Genomic DNA, 19,129 nt, shown 5'->3' with positions numbered 1-19,129 from the left:
TATGGATGTATGGATGTATGTTTGTGACAAGTGAACGCGAAAAATACTGGTCGGATTGGGCTGAAATTTGGCATGATGGTAGCTCACATTCCCGATTAACATATAGGCATATTCTTATTTCAAAAATCCTTTTGGGCTCCGCCCCAGTGGCTCTGGAGTTTCCCATGTTAACCTTATGAGAAATGGAATTATTGAATCTTGACAGCTGTTTCAATTAAACAAGTTGGTTCTGGTCTATGATGTTCAATAGCATTAAAGTTACAAGGATTACCAACAGGGTGCAGCACTCTATTATTTCTTTTACATTTATGACAACAGCTAATTTGCAAACAAAAGGTGAGTGAGCGTAGCGAACGAACTTCAACCTGGAGGCGAGTTAGCGTAGCGAACGAGCTAATCTGAAGGCAAGTGAGCGCAGCGAACGAGCTCCAACCTAAAGGTGAGTGAGCGTAGCAAACGAGCTCCAACCTAAAGGTGAGTGAGCGTAGCGAACAAACTTCAACCAGGACGTGATTGAGCCATGCGAACGAGATAATCTTGAAAATTAAGAAGTTAAACGGGGCAAAGCCCGTGGGTTACAGCTAGTTATTACATAATTACATAATTATTAAATAATTATTACAAAATACAGTACAAAAGGAAAAACATCAGTTGTTACTATTGAGCAAAGATGATACTGAAGATTACTGGATACATTGTAGGAGGACTTTTTTTATCAATAATAGTAAAGGCTAGCAGTGTGGAGTGTGGGAACTGTTTATGACGATTAGATTAAGGTATCTGCAATCCTCAAATGCTATGGGAAGGGAGGGAAACAGGTCTGCGACGTAGGAAGTGGTGAAGGGAGTAGTAAAGGTGAGCAGTCTGGAGTGTGGGAACTGTTAATGGGGATTAGATTAGGGTATCTACAATCCTAAAATGCTATGAGAAGGGAGGAAAACAGGTCCATAACGTAGGAAATGGTGAAGGAAGTAGTAAGGCTAGCAGTGCAGAGTGGGGAACTGTCTGTGGCATTTATAGATCTGCAAATCTAAAATGAGGGCAAACAGGTCCACAACGTAGGGAGTGGTGAAGGAAGTAGTAAAGGTAAGCAGTGTGGAGTTTGGGAGTGGATTAATGTATCTGCAATATTAAACTGTTTTCAGAGTAAACTAATGATTTTCCCCGAGCAAAGCTTGGTCCCCAGGTACTACTTCCTAAATGAGATGGTATACTGATCTATCGGATATGAGGGTATACTTGCAAGTGTACTCCATTTTAAAGTAAACATTATACAGTACAAGTATATATATATATTATAGGCTATATATGATAAATATATATATATTATTGAAGGTCTAAGGCCTTCATTTAAACATGTAAAATGTGAAGGTTTTGCATTATTGAGACTTGTGGATGGATTTTCATTAACAAATAGCTTGAACATAACGAAGGAATACCACAAAGGTTCCATCTTCAACCCAAGCATTATTTTGTGGAAATCACTAGAGTCATACATAATTTAAATAAGTGTATTACACCATACTGAATGTGTTACATGCATTTATCAACAAGTTAACTTAAACAAGCATGGGTTACTGATAACTAGTTGAAAAACAAGTATTTACTCTTTAGGCAAGTATTTGCTGATGGTTATTCACACCAAATTTATAGGTTTCTGAGGGTATATACTTTCTTGGAAAGGCTTTTTAGAAGTACAAGTAAATAGTCATGCTTATTCAATTCTGTTTAAGTAAATACTCAAATTATGAAAATTCAAGACAAGTAAAAAAATTTGAAGTACAAGAACTTTAACTTAGAAAATAAGAATGTGTCAGCTGTTACTATTTCATTTAATTTATAATTGATGGTTGATTATTACCTAATGATTAAAAATTATTAAATATATTTCTTTTACAAAGTTTTATTGGTTTTATTTACAATCTGTTTTAAATTAAATGATAAGTAAATATGATGACATTTATATAAATTAAATAAAAATTGGGGGAAAAATGTATTATTAATAATAAGACTACAGTTAATACAATAATGTATTACTGTTTAAAGTTATGGATTAAATAAACTAGTCTTAGTATTGATCTTAGCCTACCTGGTTAAGCAACTCATGGAGTTGAAGGTTCAACCCCTGTACTGAGCAACAATGCTGTTAAAGCAATGTGCTGAGATTCTTCTCGTGTAGGCCGGGAAGTTGCTTTCAACCCTTTTTTCTTTTTGTTTTTGGTTGAAAAAAAACTCCTTTGAGGCTCGATTTTTATCTTTTTGGTCTTGGTTCTTACTTTTAAGGCAATATTCCTCTGTTTTATCCATTTCAACTTTGCATCTAGGTTTTTCAGGCATTGATCAGCTACTTTTAAACTCTCCGGGTTGTCAATTTTATTTAAAATTGACTCAACACGTTGCCTTAATAGAAGTTTGTCAGTAGATCTCACTCTTGTGGGCATAGGCCCACCTATTGACAAAAGTCTTATCGCAAAACTGGCACACATTCATTGTTGACAGTTGACACCACGCGACCACGCGACAGACAGCATCGAATTTGACGTTTAAGTTCGGCACTGCTCGGTAAGATTCGGAAGCGTTCGGCACAGCGCAGTAGTGGGGGAAGCGTCGTTCCGATTTCAAATTCCGCTGTCCCGTTTCTAGACAGACGAAAAAAGAGCGGTGACGGTCTGACGGCAAGGCCTCCTCAAACCTAACCTCTATATAACGAATGACGGCAGTGAGGCAGGGCGGCATGGCGCCTTGACAGGGATGGCGATCAGCTGAAATTCTAAACAAACTTTGCTGTGCTGCTAACTATGCTATTAGGGCTCTCAGTGTTTTCTACTCCTTTGCAATTTATATTGATTTCTATTGTAAAATTATTGTTTGTTTATTACGTTATGCAGTTTTGAAATTACTTAATTGACGTTCCTTGTGACGTTCGGCTCATTAAAAACTTTTACAAACTGTATTAAACAAATTTTCTGCAACCAGAAATTTGCCGCCCCTCAACCCTGCCGCCCGGGGCAACCGCCCCCTCTGCCCCCCCCCCTTGTTCCGGCCCTGCTCCTTCACGTTCTTTTAGGAGGATGAGTATGTCATAAACGTATTGACTGTAGATGGTAAGTATCTGCTGATCTTTGAAAATAGGCCGGCAATGATCAGTATAATCCGAGTTCAGCATGTTATAATTCTGAGTGCATTTTTTGAAGCAGCAGTACATCGTATGGGCTGAAGGAGCGTGTCCCGACAATACCAGTCCATACGTTATGTGGCTGTGGAAGAGGGCATGATACACAGTCTTTAGGTAAGGCTGCGTTATGATTGACCTAAGTTTTCTTAATAGGTACAAGACTCTGGAGAGCTTAACGCAGACTTTTCAATATGGTAACTCCAGCTGCACTTAGGAGCAAATCCAAAAACCAAGCAGCTTTACAGGTTCATCTTCCTCCTTTCTAGTTTTGAGTGTGCATATCAGCGATTGCGTCTTGTCCTCATTTATCTTCAATTTGTTAGAGATAAACCATTCCTTGGCCCTTATCAGCAGTTGTTCGGACTCCGCTTTGAGTTCTGGCAGATCTCGCCCTCGAGATAGTAGGGTGGTATCATCTGCAAACAGTAGAGTGTGACCGTTTAGCGATAAGTCATTGATCATCACTGTGAAAAGTAATGGGCCAAGGACCGATCCTTGTAGCACTCCGTGTAGCAGTACACCAACTCTAGAGGAGGCCCCACTAAGTAATACGATTGGCTTCCGGGTTTCAAGGTAGCCCACCAGTGTTTTCAGTACCATCCCACTGATTTCATACTTGCTTATATTAGCTTAGAAACCAGAATGTCATGCGATACCACATCAAATGCCTTGCTGATGTCACATAGGTCGAGTTGTACGGACTCAATGTTTTCGAATGCATCAGTTATTATCTCAGCAAGGTTTAAAGGGCTGTGGTAGTGGATCGTCCGCTTCTAAAACCATGCTGGACATTGTTAAGTAGGTCGTGGGTTTTAAGCCACTTGAAAGTGGTTTCTTCATTATGGTCTCAAATACTTTAGAGAACGTCGGTAAGATGGAGATAGGTAGGAAATTCGCCAAGAATTTTGGGTCCCCCTTCTTATACATTATGGTATGGTCCTAGCAGTTTTAAGGCTATCAGGAAATATACCCTTTGAGAGGCATGAGACCCGTAGACCTCGTTAGCCGAAAACTATCGCCACTTCGAACTTCGCGTTGACCGAGAAACTTTTGGGAGCTTATAAATTACACAGGCATTTAACAAAAATGGGATTTATTACTTCATTAACTCACTAAAATTATACAATGATGGTTTAACAACAACTTTTTACAAAATAATTTAGAGTAAAGAAATAAAATTTAGGTTCAAGGGAGCGCGGAGTCGCGTCTGTTTTAATTGAGATTTCAACGCGGACTGCCTTGTTTTTTCGTTGTCGGCAGTGCTGATGCGCCTCGCGGGCTAATCAGCGTTCAGCGTAGTCACTGAGCGGCACCCTGCGCAAAGCTCGACCTCTTTGCCCGCCAAATACACTCCCTAACGGAGGCTAGCTCCGTCAGCAGAAAGCCCGATTCAACACCGGCAATGAACATATTCCAGCTTCATAACTTTTATTATTAGAATATTGTTATAATTTAAACGAGGTTGGAGATAGTTTGGTAATGCTGGGATATTCATATGGGGACTCAAATTACCTTCAAATAATTACTCGAATGAATATTTCCTGAGTTTTGACCACTGGTTTGGACGATGATCATATTGATTAATTATTGATACTATTGATAAAAAAGGTGTGATAGTCGATGTTAACACCAAACCAGGCCATTTATGCAAATTTGGCAGTTACCTTGCCAATTCCTTATTTAATTATCATTTCTCCTAAGTAGTCGGTCAGAATTTAATTATTAGGAGTATGAACGGCCAGGCCGTCACAGGCAGGCATTCACTAACTTGGTGAGAGGTACCACAATGGTGTCAATCACTGCCTTTAATACAGAGCTAGACATCCCATGATATCCTGGATTTTCGAGTCTTTAAATATTTTAACTATGGTCATTACTTCAGTAGGACTCTCTTCTCTCCAGTTTGCAAATTTGCAAGCTGGCGAACGGTCAATCCATAGCCTCTGTAGGGTCAGTTGGAAAGACAGGTAGATCGGCAATTACACTCTCTGCCATCTGAACAAAATAGTTGTTCAGTTCATCAGGCGATGCCTGTATCTTAGGCCCTGGGCTTGGCTTACGGTGTTCATTTACTATTTCCCAGGCTGCTTTGCACGTGTTATGGGACTTTCTGATTTGTTCAACATTTATATTTTATCTATGACAATACTTAGTTTTTTGGCTTCTTTTACACTAGCACTGTAATCTCTTTTTGCCCTACAGTATAGGGAGAAAAATTTTCTTTCCTAGCCACATCTATGGCAGCTTTGTAGTGATCATGAAGCAGAGCGTCGTAAAGGGATCGCATTTTAGCAAGTTCCGGAGTTTACCATTCCTTAATAATAGACCTTCCTTTTTTTAGGGATATTAAAATGTACTGTTAAATTTACAGATATAGATTTTCAACTCATATATTGTTTTGGTTTTTAATTCTGTATGTTTTATTTTAAATATTTTAATAAATTTATGTTCATAAATTTAAATTAATAAAGTGCGAATTAATGAGCTGATGTCACCTGTCTGCCATGTTATATTATGGGACGTCTGTCACTAAACAACACCACTTGCGACGTTGCCAATTCTACCAGGGCGCCGCCTGTAGTTAAAGGCGGCCGTGGATCTCACACTTTGATTGTGGAGTAGAATGAAAATTGATTTAGATCAGAAAAGAAAGATTGAGTCGAGTCGTCGTCATCGACGTCGAGTGGTGAGTAGTGAAGTGAGTGAGATGTGATAGGATAGGATAGGTGTGATCGTCCGTGGATGTGATGTGATTGTGATGTGATGATGGCGAAGACGAAAAACGAGATAGTGAGACAGAGCCGTACCTCATTTACTAAACATTCATAAAGTATTTTACACAAACGGCGTGTATATTTTAACTTAAACACCCAAAGAATGTAGTGTGAAATTTTTTTACGATATGTTTTAATAGCTACTTAGTAGCCGGTTTACTAACATAATGTCTTCCCTTCTATTTATTGTGTTCAGGTTGTGTTTAGGTCTAGCATTTTATTCTCAATCAGCAGTGGAAGGTAGGCCTTAGTTTACATAATGCTAACTTGGAATCATTTTAGATTTTTTTGCAAGAGTATGACACCTTGTAGAGCCTACTAACAGCAGTTCTACCACCAACATGCCACTAACCTTTAGTAGCCTAAATAAATGTAACTTAACACTCAAGGAGGCCTAGCCTAGGCCTACTTGGTGCACCCACACCTAAGTTGTTAGTAATGAGAATAGCTCATTTTCTTACACAACGTTGAAGTTGGAATGAGGGTAAACTGCTGACCCGCAGGCCTATTAATTACACCCATCTGCAATGGTAAGCTTCTTTAGGACGAATCCAACTTAAGTTACCCACACCTCCATTAATGAATCTTGATTGAGAAAGGTCTAACCCAAAATTGCTTTACTAATAGGGTACCTAAGTTTCTTTAAAAAAGGGTTAAGGTTCCAGCCTAGGCCTAGCCTATATGCCCAGAAGTTAGGCTATTATTTCTACCTACACATTTAATCAATTAATTTTTAGGCCTACTCCACTTCTTAGCCTAGGTAAATATTCACTTTCGCCAACTCGCCTAAAACTTTCTATAAGACGTGTTTAAACTGTTCCTAACTTAGACATCATCACTACAACTTTCCTAAATGACTGTTTAGTCGCAGAGGCTTAAGTTTATGTAGACACCACGCCTACTGTTCATTACTAGACACCACGGCTGAACGTGACAGGGCAGTTTCTTATACTATAGGCTGAGACACCTCACCAAGATTACTAGACACCATGGGTAGACTTCCGTACCTGTTGTCAAAAACAACCGAATGAAAATATCGATCGATATAGATACCAATTGTTTCATTTGATTTATTGTTTGGTTAGTTAGGTTCCAAACGATAGCCTATAGGCTGTTGAATGAAATAGGCTGATCAATATTGTATAATTTTTTATTAGGTTGTTTTTGACAACAGATACGGAAGTGTACCCGACACCACTACCATTACTAGACACCATTACCTAGATTAACCTAACCGTTGGCCTAATCTGCGGGTGGTGTCTAGTAATCTTGGTTAGGTGTCTAGTAGGCTATAGTAAACTGTCCTGTCACGATGTTTAAGCGAGTTTTTCAGGGTTGGTACATGGTAATATAGGTGTGGTGTCTACAGTAAGTCTCGGCGACCAAAAAGTCATTTGAGAAAGTGGACCATCTTCAAATGATCGTTTGATCTACCGTACCATTTTTATTGCCGATCGTTTGATCCAAAATCGTTTGGTCCACCAGTTAAAAAGCCGTTCGTTCGATCCAAAATCGTTTGATCCGCCAGTTAAAAAGCCGTTCGTTTGATCCAAAATCGTTTGATCCACCAGTTATAAAGCTGACCGCTTGGTCCAAAAGTACAGTCATAACCAGAAGTACAATTTTACATTGTGGTGTAAACTTATGAAATAGGTAGACTGTATGTTTCACTTTGGATCATTCGATTGGGTCGTTTGATCCAAAACTATACAATCATGTGAGTTTGTTTGACCCAACAGTATGAACTATTGTGTCTCTCAGATTGAAGGCGTTAAATTATTCGCCATCGTCAACCGTGTGCCCTCCTATTTGTTTTTTTATGTGGTGTTTTTAAATATTAATATGTTTGAATTTATATATACCGGTACATACCCTATATATATAATGTGCTTGTGTTCTGTTTACTTTTTATCTTCAGTCAATGGTAAAACAATGTGTTTTAATTCCCTAGATTTGTGGATAAACCTTGACTCATCAGTTTGCTTTTAATTTGAAACAGATGGTTTAAATAATTAATTTAATTTACCTATATACAAATTCAATGTTTGTTTGTAAGGTACGTATTTGTGACAATCATCTGCAATCCTAAAATGCTATGGGAAGAAAAGAAAACAAGTCCGCGACGTAGGAAGTGGTGAAGGAAGTACTAAAGGCGAGCTATCCAGAGTGTGGGATCTGTTTATGACGATTAGATTTAGGTATTTGCAATCATAAAATGCTATGGGAAGGGAAGGAAACGAGTCTGTGACGTAGGAAGTGATAAATGAAGTAGTAAAGGCGAGCAGACCGGAGTGTGGGAACTGTTAATGACAATTAGATTAAGGTATCTGCAATCTTAAAATGCAAAGGGAAGGAAGGGAAACAGGTCCGCGCCATAGAAAGTGGTGAAGCAAGTAGTAAAGGCGAGTAGACCGGAGTGTGGGAACTGTTTATGACGATTAGATTAAGGTATCTGCAATCCTAAAATAATATGGGAAGGGAGGGAAACAGGTCCGCGACATAGGAAGTGGTGGAGGAAGTAGTAAAGGTGAGCAGTCTTGAGTGTCGGAACTGTTTATGACGATTAGATTGAGGTATCTGCAATTCTAAAATGCTATAGGAAGGGAACAAAACAGGTCCGAGGCGTAGGAAGTGGTACTGTAAAGGAAGTAGTAAAGGTGAGCAGTCTTGAGTGTGGGAACTGTTTATGACAATTAGATTAAGGTATCTCTGCAATCTTAAAATGTTATGGGAAGGGAGGGAAAAAGGTCCGTGCGACGTAGGAAGAGGTGAAGGAAGTAGTTTTTGAGTTAGGTATCCTAGTTGATTTTAGCATGTTTTGTTCTAGTTTGCTTAGAATTTTATATTTAATTATTTTACTATTAATTTCTTTTGAATATTCATTGGTTGGATCTTTGGTTAGGACTTTAAATTTGTTATCTTTCAAAAAAGTGTCCACTTTTGTTTCATAATCATTTATGTTTATTATTACAACAGCATTACTTTTATCCGCTTTTGTGATCATTGAATTACCTATCTTTTTTTAATTTATTAGAAATAGATTTGATAAGATGCAAGTTTTTATTGGTCTCTTTTTTAGTGTATTTGGGTTCGTTATATTCTTTTTAGTTTTGTTTAACTCGTGTGTGAAACTAAATCTGATTGGATCTCTAATTCTCGTATCTGTTTTTCTTATAGCTACCTCTATATCAATTCGATCATTTTCTATGTTGCTGTTCTAATGATCCAAAGAAAGGTTACATTTTAAAGACTTGCCTAATAGATTAGTTTCTTCTTGTGTAAATTGAATGTTAGTGAGGTTTTAAAACAAGATTTAAAGAATATCTACAAGCATTGAAATAAAAAAATGTAACATCAATTTAGTCAAACTTTGCCAACCATATAATGAACTCAGACCACAGTTATAAAAAATCATAACACATTTTTATAACTTTAACCTGTAATCCCAAATGGCCTGGCCTGAAATTACTTCTAAATTCTATGTTTTGTACTAAAAACAAAGGGATTGGGTTATGTAAATCAATGTGGGAATCATCAATCCAACATATAAACATATGTCGCATATTAAAACAAACGGGAAACCCCTAGCCTACTTACTTAATATTCGTCAATTTGATGAAGAAATTAGGTTTAGCCTGGAAAAATTGAATTTAAGTATTGAATTTATCGATTCAAAACCCAAGATACTGCGAGAAATCTTACGAGACTAGAGTATCAAAATTGGTGTAAACTTCCATACAAAGGGAATGGGGTGGTTCTTTTCAAAGACTAATAAGATCAATACAAATTTGGCTAGAGGTTGGCCTCACAGAAGCTGAGTTCAAACAATACTTGAAAATGGTCGGGAACGTTATTCCTCTTAGAAGTCTTCATAGGAGATCCAGGGACGGGAACCAGTGCAGGCATTGTCCTGTATCTGAGAAATTTATTCTTGAAACTCTTGCCCACGGCCTTTGAAAGTGCCCATTTAGTAGTTTTCTACGGAATACCCGCCACCATACCAGAAAAATCATAGCTGATCAATTCAGAAAGAAAAGTTACGAGGTCTATGAAGAGGTCACAGCTATAGAAGAAGAGGGCTCTGTGAGGCGGAGTGACATCATTGTTATAGACAAGGGGAAAGATTTCGGTCTCATTATAGACCCAACAGTTCGTCTTGAGACAAATGAAAATCAGCCACAGGAAGGCCATGAAGAAAAAGTAAATATTTATAAGAAAACTATCCCGTATTATTTGTAAAAATATAAAATTTGAAGTATATGAACTACATATCGGAGCAAGAGGAATAATTCCTCAACAAGTTGAGAAATTTTGGAAGAAATTCAATTTGGAAAATCAAGTGCTATATTTAATATCTTTAACAGCTTTAAAATTTTCTATTAATATTATAAGAAACCACCTATATAACAATTATCATAATTAGGTTTAAACAAACTTGCAAAATTTAATGTCATATTATTCTTTGTTCTACAGAAGACTACAATGTGTAGTAAGATTTCAGTTTTTAAAATAAATTTGAATTTATATTTTATTGATTGGAAAATGAAATTATTATTAAACTCAATAGGTGAACGAATGTAAAATATATGTTTCAGTTTTTAGATGATTTGGATTTACTTTCTGTAAATGTTATTATATTTGTTAGAACTTAATTACAGTAGGCCTATAAGTTATTTTAAGTTTTAATATTGACATTAAAAGTAAACAACGCAATTTGTGTAGCTAACATAACATTGCAATCAAAAATTGAAGTATTATTTTCATTGAAGCCATTAAATATAGCCTAATTATACATCAGTCATTTTAGCCTCTGGATTGCTTATATATTAATTGATATTATAAGGCCTTACCTTAGCAATCCTGTTTTTTGATCCGAAATTAATTTCGGGCCCGAAGGTCCATCATCAGTCGGGATCTAGTAGACCAAATTTTCTAAAATAGAATCCACCCGTTGGGTTTCGTAGAAAGTTTCACAACATTTAAGACAATACAAGTCATAGTCAATGCGAAAGAAGTAAAACAATTAGGGTTAAAAACCATGGTTTTTATAATGTCAGATAACCTCACTTTGGTTAGAGAACCTGTTGCTGGCAACTGTCAAAATCAACAGGATTGTACTTGTTGTAGGTTATGTTGACTACGGATTGAAAAGATTCTGGTCTTAATTGGATCGAAGTGGACAGGTGTATGATTGATTATTTATTTTCAGCAATGTGTCAAAAATTATGTTTGCTGAAAAATTGCGTTGGTCATTGAGGATTTCAGATGGGTTGGACTTGGTGTTGCTGTATATGTGAAATTGTTCAATTATATCCAACATATTACTTTTTGATCCTTTATGTAAAATTTCGAGGTCTTGGTCTATTGTAGAATATGAATGGTTATTGTCTGCAGCCTTCCATAGCATGGTCAACAGACTAATCAACGTCCCATTGAAAAAAGAAGACTACCACGCTGAGCTCAATATAATTAAACAAATAGCATCTAACAACGGCTATAACCCCAACATCATAAGCAAACTCATATGGCGGCATCTTAGAGTTGTTTAAACACTTGTTAAAAACTAATTTTAAATATCTCTATTTGCCTCGTCAAGGTTCACCTACATTATTTCTGCTCTCGGTTTTAATTGATAACTTCTAATGAATGCTAAACGGTCTGCTTCAATTCGAGTTAACATGTTGCAACAAAGTTTTTCCAGCATTGACAATTGAAGAAAACTGTTGCCTTATTGATAAACTGTGATTTTATTTTATTTTTTATATAAAATATATATATAATTTTATTATTTATTTCATGTCATTTTATTTCTTTGATTTGAGACATCCCCCTAGCCTAATCAAACGAATTTTCTAATCAAACGAAACCTGAAAAGTGGGGTGATATATCAACAATTTCATTTGCTCCATTTTTTACTTACAAACTCTGGGTTACCAAATGGACAGCCATAATCTGCTTTGAATAGGTTAAAGCAGCAACACTATTGAAAGTTGGTATTTCAACGTGATGTCTGTCAGTCACAGTATATATGCCCCGCATCAGATCGTTCTCATGTTGTTCAGTGGAGTTTTTCTTAATACCTGTCCCAAAGTTTTGAAAGTATGGATTAATTTGTCGAAATAGGTTGGATAACTAACTCTTGTAGCTTTAAGATTTGGATACCGGTAACAATTTCCATTGTCTCTTTTTGAACAGCGTATATTATTTTCCTCTCCTGAATCATAAAAATAAACTTGACCGTAAATAATCAATCGTTGAATACATAAACACTAATTCCTTCACTTATGCTTGTTCTAATATTGCCGCCAAAACTTTCAATAGCAAATGACTTTTTGAAACTTCCTATTTTTGACTTGAAATGTCTGGATTGTGTTGGTGAATTCAGTCAAAAAATGTTGTATAAGTTTGTCCGAGGAACTGGCAACATAACCTAGAAGTAAACAATCCATTTGCGTAACATAAGGTCCCCCAAGATTTTTTAAAATCTTACTAGGCCTATTTGAACTTATCATAGTCAAGGAAGTATTATTGTTTGTACTAAATGTTTTGAGATCTGTCAGTGTCAGAAGTAAACATTTCTCGCATGCATTCATTTGATCTGACATTAGGCAAGTTTACTTTACCATCGTGACAACACTATGAATGTGCTTCGTATATTTTTTCATGTCCAAAGTAAGTTGCATAGCAGAACTGGCAAATATTATTCATCCCACCAAGTGAATGTGTATCTGGATGGGTATCTGTTAGACCAGACCTCTCTTTTTCTACTCTCCTCATAACCATAAGATATCTTATTATTAATTGTTTCCTCCTCCCGTTTTTAATATTTCTTCTTTGAACTTGAGGTATTTTCTGTTCTTCCAACAAAACTGATTAACTGTTTAACTTGGTCTTAGCCTACTCAATATTACAAACATTAATATTTACTCTGAGTTTCTTTTATATAAACAGCTGTTTTTTGTTTTTAAATTTGTTCTACGTATTTCTTATGGAGAAAACCCGACCTTTGAGAGGGTCTCACGCCCTTAAGAGTAGGAATTTAAAAAATTTAAAACCTTTTTGCAAAACTACATATTAAAACGAATCTTTTGACACCTTTAACGTTTAAATGGGTCCATAAATAAGGAAGGAGTTGCGTTAACAAAAAACATATTATATATATAGATGTTTTTCATAAACACACTATTACATAAGCAGATGGTTTATTGTTTTACAGTATCTAATATTGTTTTTATTGCTGTCAGTCGAAATAAGATTTTTACGCTGCTACTAGTGATTCTTCCCATTTTATCTCTTTATCTTAGCTATCTTTAATCCATCTATTAGCGTGACGTATAGGCTACGTGCAAGTGCGGTTGCTCATGGTTTTTAAAATTTATTTATTAAACGGAGCGAGCGAAGCTCTTATACGTTGACTCTTATGCATTTCGTAATACGCAAACTCCTCCTAGACGGCTGAAGCAATTGTTTTCAAATTTTGCATGGTGATAAAAACACTCCGGCCTTGAGCGCTTAGACAGCTGCAGGGAAGCATTTAAATCCCTTAAGCTCCTAACAGTGACAGCACTCTACATCCATGGAGTTGTCCTGTACACAAAAAAACTTAACCTTCCCAGAAATGAGAATTTTCACTCCTACCACACCAGAAAAGCAGCCGACTACAACCTTCCGATCCACCACACTACACAATACAGCAGAAAACCCTCTTATATTGGCCGAAAAATCATCAACTCTCTTCCAAACAACCTCAAGAACGCAACAGGAAACCAATTCAAACAGCAACTCTGGGACTGGCTTGTGGACCGACCGGTGTACTCCCTTAAGGAATTTTTGACCAATTATGAACTTTCAACACAAAAGAAAATATAAACTGTTAAAACAATCTAAATGTTAAACATTCTGAATCTTTCTGACGCCATTGTATTTCTTAAAGAAATCACAAATAAAGAAAATTGTCTATTGTCTATTGTCTAAACCATATCGGTGAGTGCCAACATCTATATGGCGTCAAACAAATCTCTTAGGAATCCGCCCCACGGGCCCTCAAAGTTTCAATGTAATCCTTATGGTAGCAGCGGCCAAGTCCCGAACTAGAAATGTGACATGTCTAATACCATCACCCGCCATTGATGTCATCTTAATGTAGGCTAACCGACGCACTCGAGCCGTTCGTGGATTAGTAATAGAGAAAGATGGCCCCTATCAAAATTTTACCGTTACAATTTGATTGAGTAAAAAAAAAACATTTGTAATCTGTTTGTATGGTAGGTACCTGTTGTTATCTCACTTTAGTAATACAGCCACCAAAAAGTTGTTTGATATTCCTTCAACCTTAATTTAAAGAATATCTTGTAGTTTGACTTGTGTTGTGTTAAAAAAACCAAAATCCCTTGTGTTTCTACCAAAATCAAAATCTAATTTAGGCCTAACCTGAAAAAAATTGAAAATGCGGAGACAGTGTAGAATAAACCTTGTTTACTGCTCATAGCTGTTTTTCAGCCCTTTTTCTCTTAACTGACACTAATGTTGGTTTTAGCACTCTTGTGTCATTGTGATATTTGTGGGGCTGAGACTAATCACACATGTGAGACGGACGGTTACTGCTTCACTTCGACCTCACTCGCCAAGGAAACTGGAGTCATTCAGCATGCCTTCAGGTACGTCTATATTTGTGTGTGAATAAACGGCCTAACTGATTTTAAAGCGATCCAAAATATCCATATAAAGCTACAGTAGAGCGTCAAAAACCCGAACGTCAAAAATCCGAACTGCTCCTGAGGGTTTTAAAATATTGAATTAGAACAGTGACAACAGCTGTTTTAAAATTTCACAAGCCAAATAGTCGGCGCCCGCCGGGGAAATGAGTAGACTTGCCGAGCCAGTCAGTGTTTTGTTCATTTCCAGTGTATAAACTCTAAGTTACCTTTTAAAGAAACGAATTAGAGTAATGTAGGTACCAAAAATACCTATGTACAAAAACAATTGTTTTTATTTCATTTACTGTATCCTAGAACTGTAGGCCTAATTATTTGTCATTTCCAGGTTATGTTTGAAAATCAATCTTCAATCTTAACTACATACGGTCCCAATTAGTCAGGATTTTTGACGCTCTACTGTATTTAACTTATATCCACTAAGACGTTTTGTTGATCAATGAAATAGTTATATGCAGGTTGTCCAGGCTAAATGCATCAGTGAAAAAATATCTCCATCAGAGGTACAGTGCAACTTGGTTAAGGTCATTTAAGAGACCCAATTTTTGACGCTATATCAGAGTGACACTATAAAAGGGTCATAGCGCTTATTATTAAATAACGTGGGAGAAATAATAATCTCTTTTTTTTTTATAAAAACATTCTTTAATGGCATTATTGGTGTAAATACAACTGAATTTATAAATTACAGTAAAGTGTTGGGCTGTTTAGATTTAACGTACAAAAGTTATACACTGCCAAAATGAAGTAGCTAATGTTATGGTTTTTTTATCAAGAAATACTTTACAGTACAGTAGGCCTAGCCTACATAAAATAAAATGAATAATGAAGCATAATATGAAATGGTTAGTTAAAATACAAGCTTACAAATGATTTTTACAAGTAGATTTTCTCCGTCATTTTGTGGAGGTGCTGGGTAGTTTAAAATATTAAACACGTAAATTAAAACTAAGGGTTTGCCGATTTAAATGGATAACTTATATTATGTAAAACGTATGTAGAGATATACTTTGACACAACTACTCACTTTCAATGCCGGGTATAGAAGACCAAATCCCCGTTCCATTTCTAGAATCTTCATAGTGTTTTTTTGTATCTTGAAGGCAGGCTTAAATCTATGTTCATCTTGCTTAGCTATTTACACTATTTACATATATACATGACATCTCCCTCCTTAAAGATTCATCTTCTGGGGCGGTTTCCGAATCCTGGAAGACCGCCGGAGAACAGGTGTCGAGGCTGTAGTACTTGGAACATGGTACTCGGCCGAGGTGCTTCTAACTGTGTCACATATAATTGTAGGCACAGCTTCTTGGAAACTCAATACTTTTTCTTGAGGCTTTTCTTGGGCAAGTGGTACTAATGGACTGGCATCTTTTTGTAGGCTGGAATCGTTACTGACTCTGGGTGTATTGTAAATTGGCTCGACTGTTTCTGGTACATCACTTCCAACAGACCTGATTTGGTCAGCATGTCTTCTCCACAAATTGTTGTTGACTGAGACAGTGTAATTAAGTTCACCATCACGGCTTACTACTCGCCCTACCAACCATTTTTTGTTTGGGTTAGCGTAGTTCCTTACAGCAACCTTTTGGCCTTCTTCAAAACTTTTGCTCTTAACTTGGAACTTATCGCCTCTTGTATGTTTCTCAACAATGTCTTGAATATTAGGTAGTAGAATTTCTAAGTTTGATCGTAACTCTCTCTTCAGGAACAGCATGGCTGGAGTTTGACCAGTTGTTGAATTAGGCGCTCTTCGGTAGGCTAGTAGGAAGGTGTTGAGCTTCTCTTGCATTGAACCGTGACCAGGATTTTTCATAGCTCGCAGTGCTTGTTTGAAAGTTTGGACATAGCGTTCAACTTGTCCGTTTGATGCTGCGTGGAAGGGTGCTCCCGTTATATGTTTAATTCCTCTGGCCTTAAGAAACTGTTGGAATTCTATGCCTGTAAAGGTTGCGGCATTATCACTTACTAGCACTTTTGGGTAACCGAAAGAGGCAAAAAGAGAGTTGAGCTTTGTAATCGTAGCTTGAGCTGTAGTTGAGTTCATTATGAAGATTTCAGGCCATTTTGAATGGGCGTCTATGACAAGCAGGAAACTGTGGCCGTAAAAGGGCCCCGCAAAGTCAATATGGATTCTTTCCCATGGATAGGAGGGATATTCCCAAAAATCTGTATCGCCCTTTTTGGGTTCTTTCTGTATTGAAATGCACTCAGGGCAGTTCCTCGCCATGGTTTCAATATTACTGTCAATCCTAGGCCAATACACATAGGACCTAGCTAAAGCCTTCATTTTTACGATACCCAAATGGCCTAAGTGTAGATCTTGTAGGACATCTTGGCGTAGTTTGGTTGGAATGTAAACCCTATGACCGAACAGGATACAACCTGACTGGAGTGACATAGTCCCTTCTTTGCCTTGTAAGGGCACGCCTGTTCTTAAGTTTTGTAGAATCGGCCGCAACTCCTCATCCTCTGCAGTGGCCTTTGAAATTACTTCTGGAGCAAACGTTGTACTAATCTGCTTCAGTTGGAACAGGGAAATATCGTCCATTTGGAACACTTCCTGTGATTTTGTAGGAAAACGTGACAAGCAGTCTGCATTTCCATGCATCTCAGACTTCCTGTACTTTATGTCAAATTGAAATGATTGTAAAAAGAGTGCGTAATGTAGTAGCCTAGTAGCCTGTAAGACGGGGAGTTTGTTTCGTGAACCAAAAATGTGTATTAAAGGCTGATGGTCCGTAACCAAAGTAAATTTCCGGCCGTAGAGGTAGTAGTAGAATTTCCGTACACCCCAATAGATTGCCAAAGCCTCCTTGTCTATCTGAGAGTAATTGCATTCGCTTCCTGTAAGCGTACGAGAACTAAAGGCAATAGGTCGTTCAGAGTTATCTGACATTTGATGGGACAACACTGCACCAAGGCCTACGGGGCTTGCATCCACAGAAAGAACTAAAGGTAAGTTGGGGTCATAATGAACCAAGATGCGATCAGATACAATTTCTTCCTTGATTGCTTGGAAGCTATTTACACAGTCTTTAGTCCATTTAAAAGGGACGTTTTGTCTCGTTAGGTTGTATAATGGATTGGCTAGCGTAGATAAGTTTGGGAAAAACCTTCCGTAAAAAGATACCATGCCCAAGAAAGACTTAACCTCCTTAACTGTAGTGGGGGGTTGGAAGTTAAGCACGGCTTGAACCTTTTCTTCAGTTTTTGAAATACCAGAAGCATTGATTTTGTGGCCTAAGTATGTCACCTCCTCTTGAAAAAACTTGCACTTAAGTATATTAAGATGTAACCCGCAAGATTTTAGCTTTTCTAGTACTTGACGTAAAACATTCAAATGTTCTTCATCAGTCTTAGCAGTGAGAATTATGTCATCATGGACTACTGTACAATTTTGGATGCCGGCAAGCACACTCTCAATGTATTTTTGCCAAGTGGCTGGTGCCGCACTTACACCATACATAAGCCTAAGACAGCGGTACAATCCCTTGTGCGTATTGATAGTTAGAATTTCAGAAGTTTTTTCGGACACAGGCATGTGTAGAAAGGCTGAAAGAATATCTAGTGTAGTGAAATGTAGGCCCCCACTGAGTTTAGAGAAAACATCTTCATACCTAGGTAAAGGATGTTGGGGTAGGGTACTTCAATTTGTTTATTTACGGTACCAGAATAATCTGCGCAAATGCGGATAGTTTCGTTAGGCATAACAACAGGGACAATCGGTGTAGCCCATTCTGAAGTGTCGACAGGTTTTATGATCCCTTCACGCTCCAAACGAGCAAGTTCTAACTCTACTCGGTTCTGTAAAGTTAAAGGTACTACACGAGCTTTGGAAAAGCACGGCACAGCATTTGGTTTCAATTTCAGATCGCACACAAAATTGTTTATGGTGCCTACATTCTTGTCAAAGACTTCTTTATATTTAGTGAGTAGCTTAGTTAGGTTAGGTTCGATCCATGCATTTGGATTCCTTGTAGAGACTTCAAGAGATTTTATAGGCCTACTAGGTTTGATGCTGCTCCAGTCTAAATGGAATTGAAATAACCAATCTCGGCCAAAGATGGATGAAAAGTTTTCAGAGACGATGTATAGCTTAAGCAACTTCTTTTGATTATTGACTTCTACTTCTACTGTGGCCTCACCTAGGGGCACTATAATATTATTATTGTAACTCTTAAATTGTACGTTGGTAGGCTGTATGCTGCGAGACGTCACAGACTGAAAATTGTCTAAACTAACTACTGAGGCTGCACTCCCGGTATCTAACTCAAAAGACAAAGGAACTCCATCGATAAGTACATCGAGCAAGATTGGAGGCCTAACATCTGAGTGACAGTTTACTTGGTATAAAGGCAAAGTTTCTTCCACACAAAGGTGGTGGAGCTCTTGAGGCTTTTGTTTATTTTGAATAGGCTTACTTTGGCTTGACCTACTTGTAGTTAGGTTAGGTGCATGTT

At 37.4% G+C, this 19,129-nt stretch overlaps 1 protein-coding gene across 2 annotated transcripts in view; it reads left to right on the top strand.

Annotated features, from left to right (window-relative positions):
- Positions 1-5,938: 5,938 nt before the first annotated feature.
- The window catches only part of LOC129004745 (TGF-beta receptor type-1-like), a 35,138-nt gene continuing 21,947 nt past the window's right edge, over positions 5,939-19,129 (top strand). For both annotated transcript variants that reach the window (XM_054433353.1, XM_054433354.1), the window contains exons 1-2: positions 5,939-6,189; positions 14,486-14,606. In XM_054433353.1, coding sequence (XP_054289328.1) covers positions 6,117-6,189; positions 14,486-14,606 — 194 coding nt within the window. In that variant the 5' untranslated portion in view covers positions 5,939-6,116. The remainder of the gene's footprint in view (positions 6,190-14,485; positions 14,607-19,129) is intronic.

The sequence above is a fragment of the Macrosteles quadrilineatus genome, unplaced genomic scaffold (assembly GCF_028750875.1).
Source record: "Macrosteles quadrilineatus isolate MER2022 unplaced genomic scaffold, UCM_ALF_1.0 Scaffold_11__1_contigs__length_5352618, whole genome shotgun sequence".
NCBI classification, from domain to species: Eukaryota; Metazoa; Arthropoda; class Insecta; order Hemiptera; family Cicadellidae; genus Macrosteles; species Macrosteles quadrilineatus.
Note: the sequence above shows the minus strand (reverse complement) of the source record. Positions and strands in the feature narration are given on the sequence as shown.